General features: G+C 56.6%; 2 protein-coding genes across 7 annotated transcripts in view; one reads left to right on the top strand and one right to left on the bottom strand.

Moving 5' to 3' along the window:
• Positions 1-8,277, top strand: part of HDAC5 (histone deacetylase 5) — a 35,446-nt gene extending 27,169 nt beyond the window's left edge. For 4 of the 5 annotated variants that reach the window (XM_034639793.1, XM_034639792.1, XM_034639790.1 and 1 more), the window contains 16 exons: positions 303-514; positions 760-1,050; positions 1,756-1,921; positions 2,567-2,700; positions 3,060-3,180; positions 3,627-3,676; positions 3,840-3,947; positions 4,324-4,379; positions 4,519-4,606; positions 6,029-6,148; positions 6,387-6,484; positions 6,658-6,776; positions 7,276-7,409; positions 7,688-7,772; positions 7,904-8,069; positions 8,156-8,277. In XM_034639793.1, the coding sequence (XP_034495684.1) occupies positions 303-514; positions 760-1,050; positions 1,756-1,921; positions 2,567-2,700; positions 3,060-3,180; positions 3,627-3,676; positions 3,840-3,947; positions 4,324-4,379; positions 4,519-4,606; positions 6,029-6,148; positions 6,387-6,484; positions 6,658-6,776; positions 7,276-7,409; positions 7,688-7,772; positions 7,904-8,069; positions 8,156-8,195 (1,988 nt within the window). In that variant the 3' untranslated portion in view covers positions 8,196-8,277. Of the gene's footprint in view, positions 1-302; positions 515-759; positions 1,051-1,755; positions 1,922-2,566; positions 2,701-3,059; positions 3,181-3,626; positions 3,677-3,839; positions 3,948-4,323; positions 4,380-4,518; positions 4,607-6,028; positions 6,149-6,386; positions 6,485-6,657; positions 6,777-7,275; positions 7,410-7,687; positions 7,773-7,903; positions 8,074-8,155 lie in introns of those variants that run through there. The other variant, XM_034639791.1, reaches the window with a different exon arrangement.
• A 1,941-nt stretch (positions 8,278-10,218) lies between these two features.
• G6PC3 (glucose-6-phosphatase catalytic subunit 3) lies at positions 10,219-14,620 on the bottom strand. 2 transcript variants are annotated; one of them, XM_011225637.3, is made up of 6 exons: positions 14,247-14,464; positions 12,260-12,366; positions 11,747-11,837; positions 11,443-11,561; positions 11,111-11,252; positions 10,219-10,883 (listed from the first exon to the last, which is right to left on the bottom strand). In XM_011225637.3, exons 1-6 carry the CDS (start codon positions 14,462-14,464, stop codon positions 10,520-10,522), a joined length of 1,041 nt encoding a protein of 346 aa, XP_011223939.1. In that variant the 3' UTR covers positions 10,219-10,519. The 2 variants fall into 2 exon arrangements, with proteins under 2 accessions (XP_011223939.1, XP_019655765.1); XM_019800206.2 differs by lacking the exon at positions 11,443-11,561 and having other exon boundaries at positions 10,713-10,883; positions 14,247-14,620.
• Between the last annotated feature and the right edge of the window lie 2,424 nt (positions 14,621-17,044).

Raw genomic sequence — 17,044 nt, 5'->3', positions numbered from 1 at the left:
TAATCATTGTTTATCTACACTGAGGGCCTAAGACTACATGTGCAATCGTAAGGGAAGCAAAGGGAGAGAGTGGTGAATCCAGGAAGGCTTGCTGGAGGCAGTGACCCTGAGCTACAGGACTGTTCCATTGTGGGGAGGAGGAAGAATGGGGCTCAGGTTTGGGAGCCGGGTGCCCCCGGCCCCTCCAGGGTTTTTCCTGATTATGTAGGTGGTGGCATTCTAGGAGGGGGAGAGTCCCCGGGTAGGGTGGAGATGCCCGGCGCTCTGACAGGGATGGTTACTCCCCTCCTCCCACCACACAGTGCCACTCCACGGGCAGTCCCCGCTGGTGACAGGTGAACGTGTGGCCACCAGCATGCGGACAGTGGGCAAGCTCCCGCGGCACCGGCCCCTGAGCCGCACTCAGTCCTCCCCGCTGCCTCAGAGCCCCCAGGCCTTGCAGCAGCTTGTCATGCAGCAGCAGCACCAGCAGTTCCTGGAGAAGCAGAAGCAACAGCAGCTGCAGCTGGGCAAGGTGAGCTGGGAGCAGCCAAGGGCCAGGGCGGTGCTGGGGGCCGGGCAGAGCGGGGCACCAGGCTGGCAGCAAGGGAGCCTCCCCCCAGGCTGCTTCTGCTCCGACACATCACCTTGCCTCCTGGAGAAGCTCTGTACGGGCTGGCCGGCTGCCAGCGGGAGGCCAGGGAAGGACAGACCCTCCTGGGCCACAGGCTGCGTGCCTGTGCCCCCTCCCAGCTGATGTGCCCCTTGCTCTGCTCCCAGATCCTCACCAAGACTGGGGAGCTGTCACGGCAGCCCCCCACCCACCCTGAGGAGACAGAGGAGGAGCTGACTGAGCAGCAGGAGGCCTTGCTTGGGGAGGGAGCCCTGACCATCCCTCGAGAAGGCTCCACGGAGAGTGAGAGCACGCAGGGAGACCTGGAGGAGGAGGAGGAGGACGAGGAGGAGGAGGAAGAGGAGGAGGAGGACTGCATCCAGGTCAAGGATGAGGAGGGCGAGAGTGGCACTGAGGAGGGACCCGACTTGGACGAGTCCAGTGCTGGTTACAAAAAGGTGCCCCCTCCACCCCAGCCCTTGATCACCGCCCCTCTGTCCCCTGCACCCCTTTCCGTCTTTGCCTTTCCCTCTCCCCACTCTGCATGGCCCCTGGGGGGGGCGGGGGGCTGCGCAGGAGCAGAGTAGGAAAGAGACAAGGGGAGGTGGAAGGGGGCGCCGCCTGTGCCCCAGTCCACCAGCCCCTCCCTGCGGCTGCTGCTGTGACTGCCCCCCACTGGGCTGCTGCGTGTGTGCGAGTGTGTCTATGTGTGTGTGTGCTTGTGCGCGCGCATGCACGAGGGCTGTGTGTCTGCGTTTCCGCCTGCGTTGGGCCGGTCGTGCGTCGGTCTGTGCACGCGTGCATGCATGTGTACACACGCCCCCACTGTTACTACAGTCGGCCCTGCACCTAGCAGCACTCCATTCATTGCGGACACCGCCGAGCCCTCCCGGCCTGACTCATCCTGCCCCCTCCCACGCCCCCGTCCCTCCCAGCCTCTTACCTCAGTGCTACTCTGGCTGACTCATCATGTCGTCCCCCCCCCATCTCCTGGGAGGTGGAGATAGGGAAGGCTGGAGTGCCTTCTGTCCTTGGTGGGAGGAGATGGGGAAAGGAGGAGGTCTGGAAGAGAAGGGCTGGAATAGGGGCCCCCTTGGAGGCCCCAGGACACTTGTCCTCCCTTTCATCTCATGCACTCTCCTGCCTGCTCTCCTCCTGCCCAGGTGTTCTCCGATGCCCAGCAGCTGCAGCCACTTCAGGTGTACCAGGCACCCCTTAGCCTGGCCACTGTGCCCCACCAGGCCCTGGGCCGCACCCAGTCCTCACCTGCTGCCCCTGGGGGCATGAAAAGCCCCCCAGACCAGCCCGCCAAGCACCTCTTCACCACAGGTGAGCCCCACCACTGCCAGTGGGCCTTCTACCATGTGCCAGGAGTCCATGCGTGGTGTCTAGCCTCGTGCAACCCGCGAGGGACCCCGTGATTTTTGCACCATCATCACACAGGCCCCAGGGGCCCTGGGTGAAGAGAACCCACTGTCTCAGTTGGGCCCTGCCCTTCTAGCTTCCTGTCCTCCTCTCTGTGAGGTCAAAGTGAGGCCTGAGTCCATTCCCGAAAGCTTTTCCACATGAAGCTGCCCTATGCTGGGCTCTGAGGGGGGCACAGACGCCTGGGGATGGTCCTACCTCACCAGTGGGGTATAAGGGTTTGGGGGGGGCAGCACACAGGGGCTGTGATAGGAGGGGGAAAAGGAGGATGTGCCCCGAAGGGGTTGCAGTGTTGAGAGCATGGTGGCAAAAATCAAAACCAGTGGGGGTGTTGGGCAGCCCCGGTGAGGCTTGAGGAGCAGGGAGGCTTTGACCCACAGTAATGGAAGACGGGGACCGCAGGTGGAGAGAAGAGGGGCAGGTGTGTGGGAAGGTGGCTGGGGGAGGGGGCCCGAGGAGGTACCGGGGTCAGGGCTGGCTGGGGAGAGCCCAGGGAGCTCTGCGGAGGACGGCGTGGCCGGCTAGGCTGACAGGTGTGTCTCGGTGCAGGTGTGGTGTACGACACGTTCATGCTGAAGCACCAGTGCACGTGTGGGAACACACACGTGCACCCCGAGCACGCCGGCCGGATCCAGAGCATCTGGTCCCGGCTGCAGGAGACAGGCCTGCTGAGCAAGTGTGAGGTAAGGGGGCCCCTCCTCCTTCCGTCCCTCAGCTCAAACCCAGGAAAAGCCTTTGTGTCTCCCCGTCCACGAAGCCTCTGTGTTTTCTTCATCCTTCTTTCAACCCCTGACCTCAGGGTCAGTCTCCGCAGCCCCCTCTCCGTTCTATCCCTTGCAGCCCGTTTTGCTGAACGGGGGTGGTCCTGGACCGGGGTGCCTGGGGGCCAGGACGTACTTTCACAAAAACCTTTGGATTCTCCTAAGGCCAGGAAGTGGCTCTGTGTGTCCCAGGCTATGGGGCAGAGAGAGGGTGTGGGCAGCAGGGAGAGCTGGGCCTTCGGTGCATCCCCTCACTGGCCTCCTCTGCTCTCCCCACACAGCGGATCCGGGGTCGCAAAGCCACGCTGGATGAGATCCAGACAGTGCACTCCGAATACCACACTCTGCTCTATGGGACCAGCCCCCTCAACCGACAGAAGCTAGACAGCAAGAAGCTGCTCGGTGAGCCGGCAGGAGTGGGCTGGGCCGTGTGCACTGCCCTGCTAGGATAGGGAACTGTCAGGGTAGGCAGGTGGGTCCTTGTGGGCACAGGTCATCCCCTTGCTGCACTGCCCGTCTCCAGGGGGCACTGTTCACGTAGACTACCACGTGGGTGGGGTGCATTGCAGGTGAGTAGAAGGTGGCAGGTCAGGCTTAGTGATGGGGGAGGGCTCTGCTCTTCTCCCTGATTGTGCCCCTTTCTTCCTGCCATCTGCCCCCAGAAGTAAGGTGTCCCTGCCTCCGAATAGGTCACAGACCCCTTCCAACTGGGGTGGGCTGCAGAGGCCTATCCTATGCTTGGAGCGGCCGCCTTTTTCTGTGATGGAGCTCACCGCCCTCTGCAGGCCCCACCCTGTAGCCCTGCGGTGGAGGCAGCTTCCGAGTAGCTCTGTCCCTCTTCCTTGCAGGCCCCATCAGCCAGAAGATGTATGCCATGCTGCCTTGTGGGGGCATTGGGGTGAGTAGGGCACCTGCCAGTAGGGATGGGTGGATGGCTGTCCCAGCTCTTGCCCTTCCTTTCCTGCCCACCATGGCTGCTGGCCCACTGTCCAGGTGCCCACCCCCATTCTTGCCCTCCCCCTGCAGGGGGCACCCTGAAGCCTGCTCTCCTGCCCCCGCAGGTGGACAGTGACACTGTGTGGAATGAGATGCACTCCTCCAGTGCCGTGCGCATGGCAGTGGGCTGCCTGGTGGAGCTGGCTTTTAAGGTGGCCTCAGGAGAGCTCAAGGTGAGTGTGTGCCCGAGGCCTCGGCACCCACTTGGCTTGACCCTGCATCCCCAGGGGTGGGTGGAGGACAGGGGCAGCCTTGGCCAGAGCGGGGAGGAGGTGCTAGCTCCTGGGCCAGCTAGGGAGGTGAGGGGTCAAGAGGGACTGGGAAAGAGGCCCCGGTATCTGATGCTCTCATGGGTGTCTCGAGGTCAGAGGTGGTGCCTGCTGGGCCACGTGGCATGCGGCTGTGTTCCTAGTGTGTGGGATACATATTTCTGATCTGTGTGTTCTCTTCCCTGCCTGGTTTCTGTTTCCGTCTTTCTGTGTCCATCCCCTTTGTGGCCACCTTGCCTGTCTGTCCGTCGTCTCTGGCGCTCTGTCTGCATCTCTTCAGAACGGATTTGCCATCATCCGGCCGCCGGGACACCATGCGGAGGAGTCCACAGCCATGTGAGTGCCAGCCCAGCCCCATGCCCTCCTCCCTTCCCTTCTCCCTCTCAGCGGAGCTGATGTGTCTCTTTTGCTCCTGGAGCAGACATCTGCCAAAGCTGACCTCCCCAACCCTTTTCTCCCCCACCCCACCCACCAGGGGATTCTGCTTCTTCAACTCTGTAGCTATCACCACCAAACTCCTGCAGCAGAAGCTGAACGTGGGCAAGGTTCTCATCGTGGACTGGGTAGGCTGTGGGCTGGCGGGGCCAGGGTCAGCCTTCAGGAAGGTCCCACCCCAACACTGCCCCCTCTTCCTCAGGTGCCCGCACCACTGCTGGGCCTGATACCTTATCGCATCTCTTCCTGCTGGAGCATTAGCCCAGCCCTCCCATCCCCATGGGGCTCCCTCCTCACCAAGAGAGGCTTGAAAGTGGTTTTAGTCCTGGTCCATCTTGGCCCCCACCTTGTAGCCTCAAGCAACCGAGATTTTTCTATCTTGAACAGTAAAGCCTCTTAACCACCAGTCATGCATTGTTTTTTTTTGATGTATTTATTTATTTTAGAGAGTGTGCACACAGGTGCACACGACCCCCCAACCATGGTCGGGGGGAGGGGCAGAGGGAGAGGGAGAGAGAAATCCAAGCAGACTCCATGCTGAGCACAGAGCTCGATGCAGGGCTGCGGGGCTCTATATCACGACCCTGAGATCATGACCTGAGCCGAAACCAAGAGTCTGGATGCTTAACTGACTGCGCCACCCAGGTGCCCTAGAGTCACTCTTTTTTTTTAAGATTTTTAAAATTTATTTGAGAGAGAGAGACAGATAGTGACAGAGATAGTGAGTGAGAGCACAAGCAGAGAGGAGAGGGAGAAGCAGGCTCCCGCTGAGCAGGGAGCCTGAAGTGGGGCTCGATCCCAGGACCCTGGGATCATACCTGAGTCGAAGGCAGATGGTTAACCAACTGGGCCACCCAGGCGTCCCCCCTAGAGCCGCTCTTGATGGGGGGCTGACTGTGCCCAGACACACAGTACTGCTCACGGCTGCCTCGAGTAGTACAAGTTAGGCTGTGCACTTCTGTAAATGGAGACACTGAGCTATTGGGTGACACAGCCAATCAAAGTCACATAGTTTGGGGTATTGGCACTGGGCTGCAGATCAGGCCTTTTGGCCCTGACACTTGCGCTCTTGCTGCTGGGCACTGCTTCTCAAACCCTGCCTCTCGTGGCATTGGGAAAGGCACCCACCACTCCCTGTGACTGGGAAGTACCCAGGAGCAGCCCTCCGCAAAGATGAAATCTCTTTGAAGCCCAACTTTGGCTTAAAAAGTCATGTAAACGTTGGGTTCTTCAGAATGTATCTGCTTTCAATTCATCACTAGCTTTAATGTTTCGCTCCACACCGTTGAGTAGAATGGGCTCTGCAGGGAGATCCACCATATTTATCCCATGGCTTTGTAGCTCCGCCGCGCTGTGCCACGTCGTGGCCCACAGACCCCGGGGAAAGAAGCGTGGGATGAGACTGTTGTGAACAGAACACGATGCCCTGTAGCTAGTGAGGGCTGCAGCCCCAGAATTCACCATAGGGTGGAGGTGGGGGGCAAGTGGAATTTTGACCTTTGGGGCAGAGCCTGGGATTTTTTTCTGATGCTTCCACCCCTCCCCACTAGGACATTCACCATGGCAATGGCACCCAGCAAGCGTTTTACAATGACCCCTCTGTGCTCTACATCTCCCTGCATCGCTATGACAACGGGAACTTCTTTCCAGGCTCTGGGGCTCCTGAAGAGGTATGGTTCCGGGGCTCAAATGTGGGGCCCCTTGGGGAGGTAGCAGAACGGGACCTGGCAGGGAGCCCTGGAGGGCTGCGGTGATGCTGGTTCCCCGGGGAGTCTGGGCTCCTAGTGGGAGGACCACACATGCAGAGCAGTGGTGAGTGGAGGAAGGGCTGGAGTCAGGGCTGAGGGCGGGGGCAATGTCTGGGATCCCCAGGCAGTGAGAGTAACCCCTCCCCCACCACGCTGCCAGGTTGGCGGAGGGCCGGGCATGGGGTACAATGTGAACGTGGCATGGACGGGAGGTGTGGACCCCCCCATCGGAGACGTGGAGTACCTAACGGCCTTCAGGTGGGGACTGAGAAGGGCCAAGGGCGGGGTGGGAGCCCCCTGGGCCCTGCCATGGGAGGGGCAGAAGGCACTCAGTTTGGTGCGGGTGTAGGGGGTTGTCTCTGGGGGGAACAGAGTGAGGTGAGGCCTGGCCTAGCCACCCACCCAGGTCAGCTTGGGCCCTCCTTTTGCAGGACAGTGGTGATGCCCATTGCCCACGAGTTCTCACCTGATGTGGTCCTGGTCTCTGCCGGGTTCGATGCTGTTGAGGGACACCTGTCTCCACTGGGTGGCTACTCTGTCACCGCCAGATGTGAGCTGCTGGGGGATTGAGGAAGGGTGTGGAGCAGTGAGGATGGGATTGAGTGGGGACACGGAGCAGGAGTAGACTGGTATTGCAGGGAGGGAGGACGGAAGCTGGGGGGCAGGTCCAAAACTTGGAATCATTGTGGCAGGAGCCTCCCACTCTCCCTCTGCCAACCTTGGACTTGGGGGGCAAGCAGGTGGGTGTGGGGTCACAGAGGGTGTATCTCCTCCCAGAGTCATAGGGATGGAGCCTGTTGATCCCTTGTGTTTCAGTGGTGCTCTTTATGACATATAATTGACATTTTTTTAAAGCCCATCAATTCTGTTTTATCTTTAATGGAACATTTAGTCCGTTGATACTGAATTTTATTATGGATCTGTATTTGGGCTTAAATCCACCATCTTACTTTGGGCTATTTGTTCCACCTCTTGTGTTTCTTTTTCTCTCCTTCCTTACCTTCTCTTGATTATTTTTTTCTTTTTTCTTCCTTCACCCATCCCTAAAGGCTTTGGCCACTTGACCAGGCAGCTGATGACGCTGGCAGGGGGCCGGGTGGTGCTGGCCCTGGAGGGAGGCCATGACTTGACCGCCATCTGTGATGCCTCTGAGGCCTGTGTCTCGGCTCTGCTCAGCGTGGAGGTAAAGGGTGCAGGGAGGCACTGGGGCTGAGGGGCCAGGGAGAGGCTAGTAAGGGAGGGCCCCTTTCTTGATCAAGCAGCACTGACCAAGAAGGTGGCAATGTTTTCCTGGGTCCTAAAGACAGCTGCTGGCCGGGGAGGGCTTTCTGACCCAGGGCTCCTCCAGAAAGCTAAGTTCGCCCCTGTCATGGGAGATGTCTGGGGCTGAATGGGGTGGTTAGAGGGCCAGGCACCACCACCCGCTCCCCACCATAAGCCTTCTTTTCTTTCCCTTGCCAGCTGCAGCCCTTGGACGAGGCAGTCTTGCAACAAAAGCCCAACATCAACGCAGTGGCCACGCTAGAGAAAGTCATCGAGATCCAGAGTGCGTGGGGGACAGGCAGAGAGGCTCAGACCTCAGTGTGCCAAGGGGGCAGAAGCTTATGGGCCTGCCAGGGCTGGGGATGTAGTATGGGGCTTTCTGTCCTCCCTGACCCGTCTGCCCCTCGTCCACAGGCAAACACTGGAGCTGTGTCCAGAGGTTCGCCGCTGGTCTAGGCCGTTCCCTGCGGGAGGCCCAGGCAGGTGAGACGGAGGAGGCGGAGACTGTGAGCGCCATGGCCTTGCTGTCGGTGGGGGCCGAGCAGGCCCAGGCTGCTGCAGCCCGGGAGCACAGCCCCAGGTAAGGTTCCTTCCTGACCTCTGCCCGCCCAAGCTGGTGCCAGTGTCCCCGCCTCAATGCCCCCCTCCCTGTGCTTGTTCCCACAGGCCGGCAGAGGAGCCCATGGAACAGGAGCCTGCCCTGTGACGCCCTGGCCCCCATCCCTCTGGGCTTCATCATTGTGATTTTGTTTATTTTTTCTATTAAAAACAAAAAGTCACACATTCAACAACGTGTGCCGTGTGGGTCTCTCAGCCTTGCCCCCCTGCTCCTCTAAGCTGCCTCAGGCCTCCCCCGCAACTTTCCGCAGCGTGGCCCACGTCTCCATTCTAGAAGTTTGCTCCCCCTGTAAGATGTGTGTGTGGGGGTGCCCTTTCCAGCCCCTTTCATGTTGTGTCCCGTGCCCACTTTCCTGCGTTCTGTCCTTTTCCCCCTTGGAGCCTGGGCCAGCTTAAGGTGGGCATGGGGGCCCAGATAGAACCATCTGGTTTTGGGGTCCCCCTGAGTGAGGAGGGAACAGTAAGTTTGGTGCCTTGCCTTCAGCTGACTTGGGGGGAAATGCCTTAATTTCACCCTCCTCCCCTCTCCGACCTCAGGGGAAGATCTGGAAGGTTGCTCTACAGTGTAAGATACAGAGCGGAGGGGAGATGGGTTCCCACCCTGTGATTCCCCACCCTTTTCCCTCTTTGTTGTCCTCACCATCTCTGCAAAGACCCCTTTTACTCCTTTCTCCTGGCCTCAGCACTGAGGGGAAGGCTTGTGCCCTAGGAGGTGGGCCTGTGGTCTGTGGGCAGGGCTGTCTTGCTTCACACTCCTCTGGGCCTATTTTCCCTTCCCAGGGGCTGGAGAGGGTCAAAGTGTATGGGGAGAGATGGGTTCCTAGGGACCAGGAGGAGCTGCAGAAGCAGGCCTGCTCTCTGCCTTACTCCGTTGGCTTCCCTGGCCCTCTGCTGGCACAGCCTGGGGAGGGGGAGGTGGTCCCTGCCGGGGGACTCCAGGCTGGTGAGAGCCCCCCTGCTGTTCAGGACCACATTTCCCCAGCCATCCAGCATGCCATGAGAAGAGTCAGTGGCCTACCTCCCTCCTCGGGCCTTTTACTGTGAAGCCCGGGCATGGTGACAGTAGGGGTTCTAGAAGGGGCAGGGCCAGAACCCAGGAACCCTGGAGTCTGCCCTCAGCTGTAGCTTCCCTTCTCCTGGGCTTCCTTTGCTGGTCACTAGCCCAAGGGAGTTAAGATCAGGAGGGGCTGGGCACCACCCTTTCTTTTTCCCAGGAGCCCAGCCTAGCCCTCTGTTTCTGGGGTTGGGGGCTCATAAGTCTTCGAGGGAATGCTGTCTAGCCTGTAAGAAACCAAAGATGGGAAGCGGCTCCCAGGGGGCTGAGTCTTCCTCCCTCTTCCTTCCAACACCACATATACTTTCTTTCCACCCCATCCTGAGGGCCTCACCAATCTGTTTACATATTTATTATCCTAATGGGGGCCTGAGTAGGGTTGAGGGAGCCAGGAGAGGGGCAGGAGTCCCACCAGCACTGTTTCATTGTGTGCTGTGTCTTGTGTATTGTTAGTATGTTCTAGATCTTCCTGGGGGACGCAGATGGGGCTAGGCCCAGTGTACCAAGCCTCCCCATGCTGAGCCCCAGGTCCGGGCCCTTAACCCTCCCTTTCCCCATGGCTGGTCTGGTTCTCATGTAAACCTACTCCTTGCTTTGTCTCCCTGGATATGGATTTCAGTTAAGTATTTTGTAATCTGTTACATTGTGTGTCCTTATGTAAATAAACTTGTTTCTGGCAGTGCCTTCTGGGGCTGATGTCTCTCTTCTCTGGGTTTCCAAATGGAGTAGAGGTTCTCATTCCCCATCTTGGCCAAAAAAACTGCTCTTCTTTTCTCCAGTCCCTGGACTAGCCAGTTTAGGAAATAAGGGGCTGGGGTGGGAGGGAGTGGAGTCTCTGTCCTCATAGGTTAGAGACGAGGTTTCACCAAATGCAGCCATAGCATCTCATGGGACCTCTCTTGTGGCCTAGGTGGTGATGCTGGGAAGAGGGCCCAGGTAGAGGGTCTCCGTAGAAATGGGTGGGGGGGCGCACAACAGGTGGCCTGGCAAGGGTCTCACTGGCACAGACACAGGCAAGTTCAGTGGAAATGTGCACATAGGCAAGAAAAGAATCCAGAAGTGTTCAAGGGCTTTATTGGGGCTGCTCTGAGCCCCTCACAGTGTTACGGGAGCCCACTGGTCTTGACGTTGCCTTAGCTCCCTGGGGACTCAGGACGGGGAAGGCAGGATGACCAGCCTTTCTGGGAAGAGAGAAGGCCCTTCCCTGGGGCTAAGACCAGATGGTGGAACAGTGGGAGACTGAGGATGAGCAGGGCCTGTTGGGAGCTGGAAGGGGATAGGGCTGCCCTCCGGAGTGTGGAGGTCATGGAGTGTTGGCTTTGGGCAGGGGGGCAAGTGGCAACAGGAGGCACTTGAAGTCAGGAAGAGCGGACAGGTGGTGTTTCCTGGGCACTGAACGTGTGCACGACCCAGGGCACAAGGGCCAGGACGAGGCATGGCCACAGGGTGTATTTGAGGAAATTGAAGATGTAGAAAAGGCTGATCTGAGGAGGGTGGCCCAGCCAGTCCAGGGGGCCCAGCAGGCCCATGGCCAGCACAAGGCAGGCTATCTTCTGGCCGTGACCCAGGTATGCCCGCCGTACCTGGGCATAGCAGGGAGAGTGCAGGGCAATGCCCAGACCCAGGGCGGCCCCGGAGTCGCGGCTCAGGGAGGCAAAGGGCCGGCTATCCATGTGCACCCACTCAGGCCGCTCACACCACTTGGAGGCCAGGCTGATGGACCTATGGGGAGGAGGGGTCTTTGCCAGGAAAGACATTCCCCTTGAAGCAAGAGGGCCAATGGCTCTTAGCTCCTTTGGGGTCTACCCCCATGTTCTGCTGTGACCCCAGGAAAGTCTATGTTTGTGAACAGCAAACCTTTTTAGCTACAGCAAACCAGGGACCCAGAGACTAGGTACGGGCGAAGCAGAACAGGCCCCAGCCTGCCCAAGCTTCAGAGCAGGACTTACCAAGAAAGATCCAGGCCCAGTGTAAAGAGGGTCCAATAGATGAGGCTGGCACCCAGCAAGAGGGCCAGCGAGGTCAATCCATAGAAACTTAGCTCCCGCTCCATGGGCACCCGGGGGGTCATCAGCCAGCCCAGGACAGCACCTAGGGAAGTGGGGTAACAGAAGCTTCAAGGAGTTTGGGGATATGAGCCCCCTGAGTTATAGGGCAGCATGGCGGAATTGACTGTGCTATGAGGGGCCGTGGGGTCTGCTGTACGATGGGAAGATCCTACACTGGTCCTCCCACTGCCAGTGGCACCCTCTAGGCCCACCCTGTGGCCCCAATTGCTCACCGGTTATTAGACCAGCCAACACCTGGTGAGGGAAGTGTGCTAAGAGGAAGATCCGGGACAGGCCGACAGCCAGTAGGAAGGTGCAGTAAGCCAGGCTAGGTATCACCCTCACCCAGTGGCTACAAAGAAAAGCAAATGGTTCAGGGGGTGCCCATACACAACTTGGCCTCCCTCAACACCCAAGCACTTCATGGTTTGACCAAATGCCCCAGGGTCCCCAGAACTCCAGCTCCCAGGCTGCCCTACTGCTGGATCCAGGGTACCATCCCCTCTGTCATCATCGGTAGGCAGTGCCGAGGTGTACCTGTGGGTCCGAGTGGCCAGCTGGGAAGAGACGGCCGTCATGATGGGCCAGAGGGCTGCTCCTGTGATCATGCAGTGTCCAGAAGGGCTGCCTGCCAGGGGATCCAGAAGCTTGAGTTGAGAGGATGAGAGGGGAACTCAGGAGCCCCTGGCGATAGCTGAACACAGCTGTCACTGCACGCTGCCAACTGCCCCCCCCGCTGGGGCCCCCCCCGAACTGGTCCGTGGCTCTCTCTGCCCTGCAGCCTACTTCACCCCTGCCTGAGGCTACTGCTCTCCAGGCTTCTGCTATGCCCTGTGTCTCTTGGATCTACTCTAAACAACATGGGAAGCTGGTACTCTGGCATGGGTGCTCTCCTCCCAGAATTCAACTCAGTCTTCCCAGGCTCTCCTTGTTCTCTGGGTCAGTAACGGAGAGGCTGGGCCTCTGGTTAGGCCACCCTGGCTGAAAAGTACTCCGAAACACTCACCAAACCCTAACCACACCGGGACAGGGAGGTTTGGGGCTTCCCACCTGGACCAGTTTCACAAGAAGAGGGGAACTGGTGAACCTGGGCTGGGGCCTGGCTGTAGTACCCAGACTCATGGACCCACCAAAAGGGCCTGTCTCCAAACAGAAACCTAGAAGAGAACAGATGCAAGATGACATTACGTGCACATACAGCCAGAGGAACAGGCGGGGAGCAAAAGGATGCTTCCGGCGGGCCTGCCTGCATGGCGGAGTCAGAAAGGGAGTCCAATTCTGTGCATTACCTTGCAATGATTTTTTTACCTTGGAACAGAACACACGCTATTTTTTAAGAAGTGATAAGGAGACAAGAGACCGTGAGACACTCTGAAATGCTCATTAGTCCCCCTCTTACCCCTCCGCTGCAGAGCCAGCCCTACTCTTCTCATTCCTAGAAAGCCCAGGACCTGCCTCTTTCTTTTCTCTTTTCTTTTGCTCCCAGACCCCCACTCATGCTCCTGCTTCTCTCTCTCTCCATTTCCCAAATTCCAGCTGCAATTAACTACATGTGAACTCCTTAGACGAGTCTCTCCTGTTTGGAACCGGGACGGGGAAATGGACAAAGGAAACTGAGAAAAAACAAGGAGGACCAAAAGTTCAAAGTCCCCTGGTCTAGCAGGTGAGTTTCGCTAGACCCTGGGAAACTGCACACCAAAGAGGCTAGGCCGCTATGGCCAGAAAGAGAAAAAGGTGGGAGAGCAGAAGAGATGCTGCTGGGGAGGGACACGAAAAGGAGCTGCTTCTCCTCACCACCAGGTTCACACACCAGGTGCTCCAAACACACTTTAGAAATGAATAGGTGCTTTTTCAAGTGTGTGTGGGGCATGGAAAATGTCTACCCAAGGGGGTGGCCTTCTTGTAGGGAGCAACAGAGCGGGAGGCTCACACAGCTCACAGACTCTGAGCGGAGAGAGAGCACAAAGCAAAGGGCAATTAGGCAAAAAGGAAATGATGAGACCACTACTTTTCCGTTTTCAGGAGGGATGAAACCCTAGCAGAGAAGAGTGAAGGGGAAGGTAAGTCCTATTTTGTTTTTCAGCAAGTCATTCCAGCCCATTCAAGTGTCTCCTCTGAACTCCCCCCCCCCACCCCCAGGCAGGGCATCAGGCAACAGAGGCTGAGGTGAGGGGAGGAGCAGCTCATGCCCAGCGGGAGGCATAGCTCCCCTCTTCACCCAAGAGAGAACAGGTGGCACAAAGAGATAAGCCCTGAGGGTCCCACCCACTTGCCTGGGATTCCCAGCTTCTACGTCTGTGTGAAGAGCCTACTAGTGAATGAAGCAGAAAACGAAGAAAGTGTTCCCTAGAAGGTAGTGCTTTTCAAGCCTTACTAGGCACTCCAGTCACCCGAGGTCTTTGTTAAAATGCAGCTTCTGACTCAGTAGCTCTGGCCTGAGGCCTGAGATCTTGCATTTCCCACAAGTTTTCAAGCAGGGGCTTCTATGCTGCTGGTCACGGTCCGGGGAACGCTCCTTAATTTTCGAGGCTTCTCTGTCCTTAGCAGCTAGTGTGAAGCCTGGCACAAAGCATGTTTCTTAACAACTATGTCAAATAAATGAATAACTAGATGAATGAGTGAGCTGAGAAGCAGGACTTTTTGCTACTTAAGCCGCCCTAGATGCTTCTTAAAATACAGATTCCCAACCCCTCCCCCGAAATTTCTGTCAGTGTGTCTGAGGTGGGATGAGGTACTCGCATTTTAAAGGCGCCCCTTAGGTGATTTCTCTGATCAGGCCCGTTTGAGAAATACTGGTCTAATGAGTAAGATGGGGACTCTAAGATCTGAGACCAAGATGCACAATGATGCTCAAAGGAAAAAAGTCAGGGGCCACGAGGGTAGGGATGAGGAGGTCTTAAAGCTATGGGTTCAGTGGGGCGGGGTGGTGGGGGAGGTCCGAGCCTTTAAGGCACCTGCTGGGAGAGATTAGGGTTTGCCCAAGACTCAGGGCCCTTGGGGGTGGGGGACCAGGACGCCGAGGGCTTCGCTGTCTCACCACTTGAAGACGAGGTTGAGCCACTCGGTGATGAGGCTGATCCAGAGCACCGCGATGCCCACGCGGCGGGAGGCGTAGTAGGCCGCGGGGAAGTAGAACAGAAAGAGGCTCTTGGGATCGCCCAGAAAGGTGACCCAGAGCCACACGTTCTCCAACCAAGGCAGTTGGTTTTGCAGCGCCTCGGCCATCGCGATGCCCGCGCCCAGCGTGGACTCCATGGCGACCCAGGGGCCGGCCGGGCGGGGATGCGCTCTAAGGCGGAAGCCGAGGAGTCTCGGAGACAAGGAAGCGGCTCCCCACTGCGGTCCAAAGCCCACCTTTCTGAGCCCCGAGCTCCGCCCCCTGCCAGAGGCCACCACAGGCCCCGCCCCCTTCCCCGCCCCTCGGCAGTCCCAGACTCGCGCGAGCCCGGCCTCTAGCCGGTACCGTTTCCTCCAGTGCTCTTCCCGGGCCTTCCTCTCTACTGGGCAGCGCAGGGGACAAATCTTTGCGAAGGCGTTTCCTCAGAGCCCCACGTGGCTGCTGTTGCCGGCACGTGGGCATTGGGCGCAGAAGCGGCTCCCGCTGCTGTTCCGGGTCAAAGGAAGGACTAACTTGCGGGTCGGCGACGCTCCCGGGGTCCTTGCTTTGCTGCTGCGAAGATGGATGTGTAATCTCCAACGTCAGGATTCCTTCCAGACCAGACCTCTTTTCTCCTGTACCGCTACCCTCCAAAGATATTCTGAGATTTCTTGGAGAGAGGGCTACGGGCACTCCTTCATCAGAAGAGCCAGGCATCACCGGTCGGCGCTGAAGCGGGACCCTAAATTTGCATACACCGCTAATCAGTCCATGCCTTTCTACCCCAGCCCAAGAATCTCCCGCCCGAATTCATCCGTTATAGATTTGGAAGCTGACAGATAAGCCTCTTAATTTTGAGGAGTCTTCCCTACACACTTGCGAATTCTTACACGTAGCAGTCTAAGTCACACTTCCTCCCACTCCTAAGCTTGCTTTCCCTCCCCCTTCCATTTTCCTGCCTTCCAAAACCCCGCTGGGCAGGTAAACCCTGAGGTAGTGGCTGGGTTGGTATGGGAAGAGGAGGGGCACACACCCACGACAAAATTTGGAATAATCATCTCGAGGAACACACACACAAAATAGGAACCTCAGCTATTCTAGGCGAGGTCCTGCCTAGAGGCAGAGTTGGGGTGGGAGGAGACTTGATGAATGACTCCCCAGTTCCTACCTCAAGCAACTTTGCTCTTGGAGAGTTTTCTGATGGGTGGATGAAAATGAGAATGTAAATATGGTTCTTCTTGGAAAGAGATTAATTTCACTAATTATAAAGATATGGGAATGGAAGTTGCATATAAATGTCATTTCACTCCCTTGCTAAATATTTTTCAATTGCCCCAAGGAGAAAGCCTACATTTTCTAGGTCTTTCAAAGTTTGCTTATGCTCTAGCAAGACAACCTTTAGCAGCCTACCCCCCACAACTCCATTTCATAGTATTTCTGAACTATTTTATGTTCCTTGAAACCAAGCTCTCTCTCCTTTTAGAGATCTTGCTTGTCCTTTAGGTCTCAGATTTTTTTCACTTCCTCCAGGAAGCTTTTCCTAACAGTACCTGGCAGTCACATATATGAAAACCTATAATCACAATGCCATATAAAAAGTGGAGCGGCAGTTACATGTGACTCGTTGTGAGGGTCAGACTTGAAAGTTCTCTGAAAAAACACAACTAAGAGGGAGCAGTGTATTTATTCCTATTATGATGATTCTACTACTATATACCCAACATTAGGAAGTTGATGTCTCTTGCAGGGCAAGGAAATGGTTTTGAATTGTGTTCAGGTTAAGTTGCACCAAGGCTGGCCCTTTGTCTTCCTCTGGACGAGAGAAAGGTCAGCCTATTGTTACTCATACATGAGGCTCCAGAATTTCTGTGGGGGGAAGGGCACGTAGGTGGATTAGGGATGGAAATTGGTGATAATAGGGCTTGAAAATGCATCTTGCATGTTAAAACTTTCGTATATCAGATGGACACTAATGGGGGAGGGCCAAAACTCCTGACTCACGGCCACCTTTGTCACTGCCCTTTGCCTAGCTTTCTAGAGAGGGCAAGATGGGAGGTGGGGAAGCCTTGAGTTCCAAGGGTGATGGGAGATCACAGAAGAACCACCATTTATTAAAGACCTACTACATGCCATTCATTTGCACACCTTATCTCACTTAACCTAACTACTCTAGAAGGTATTATTTAATACAGTAGAGCAGTAAATAGCAGGGTCTTTGGAAACAGACCCAATCCTTTCTGGTTGTGCAACCCTGGTCAAGTTTAGTCTAAGACTTTAGTTTCTTCATCTGTACAATGAAGGTGTTGATTCTTACTCCCAAAAGATTGTTGGGTGTTCCGTAAGTAATAATACAGAAGAAATAAAGATGCAGAATCAGGTTTAGTAATTTGCTCAAGGTCATAGAACTTGGTAAGTGGCAGACCTGGGATTCTGATCCCAGTTTAGCTAATCCTATGGGCAATGTTCTTTCCACTACCACTTTGTAACTGGGTATAACCATTTTGGACAAGTTTCCTTAAGTCCTCTGGGCCTCAGATTCCTCATATGTAAAATACAGATTTCATTCATTAAACTCTTGTGTCAAGGTGTGCACATAATGGAGACTGCAGTTCCCTCCTCCTTCCCCTTTTCATTCCACGTGGGTCACTTATCTTTAACTTCTGAAATGGGCTCTGCAAGCACTTTACCAAGCGGGTGCCGTTGCACAAACATACTCAGATTCCCCTTTTATTTCCTCT

This window comes from Ailuropoda melanoleuca, chromosome 13 (genome assembly GCF_002007445.2).
Source record: "Ailuropoda melanoleuca isolate Jingjing chromosome 13, ASM200744v2, whole genome shotgun sequence".
NCBI lineage: Eukaryota > Metazoa > Chordata > Mammalia > Carnivora > Ursidae > Ailuropoda > Ailuropoda melanoleuca.
Note: the sequence above shows the minus strand (reverse complement) of the source record. Positions and strands in the feature narration are given on the sequence as shown.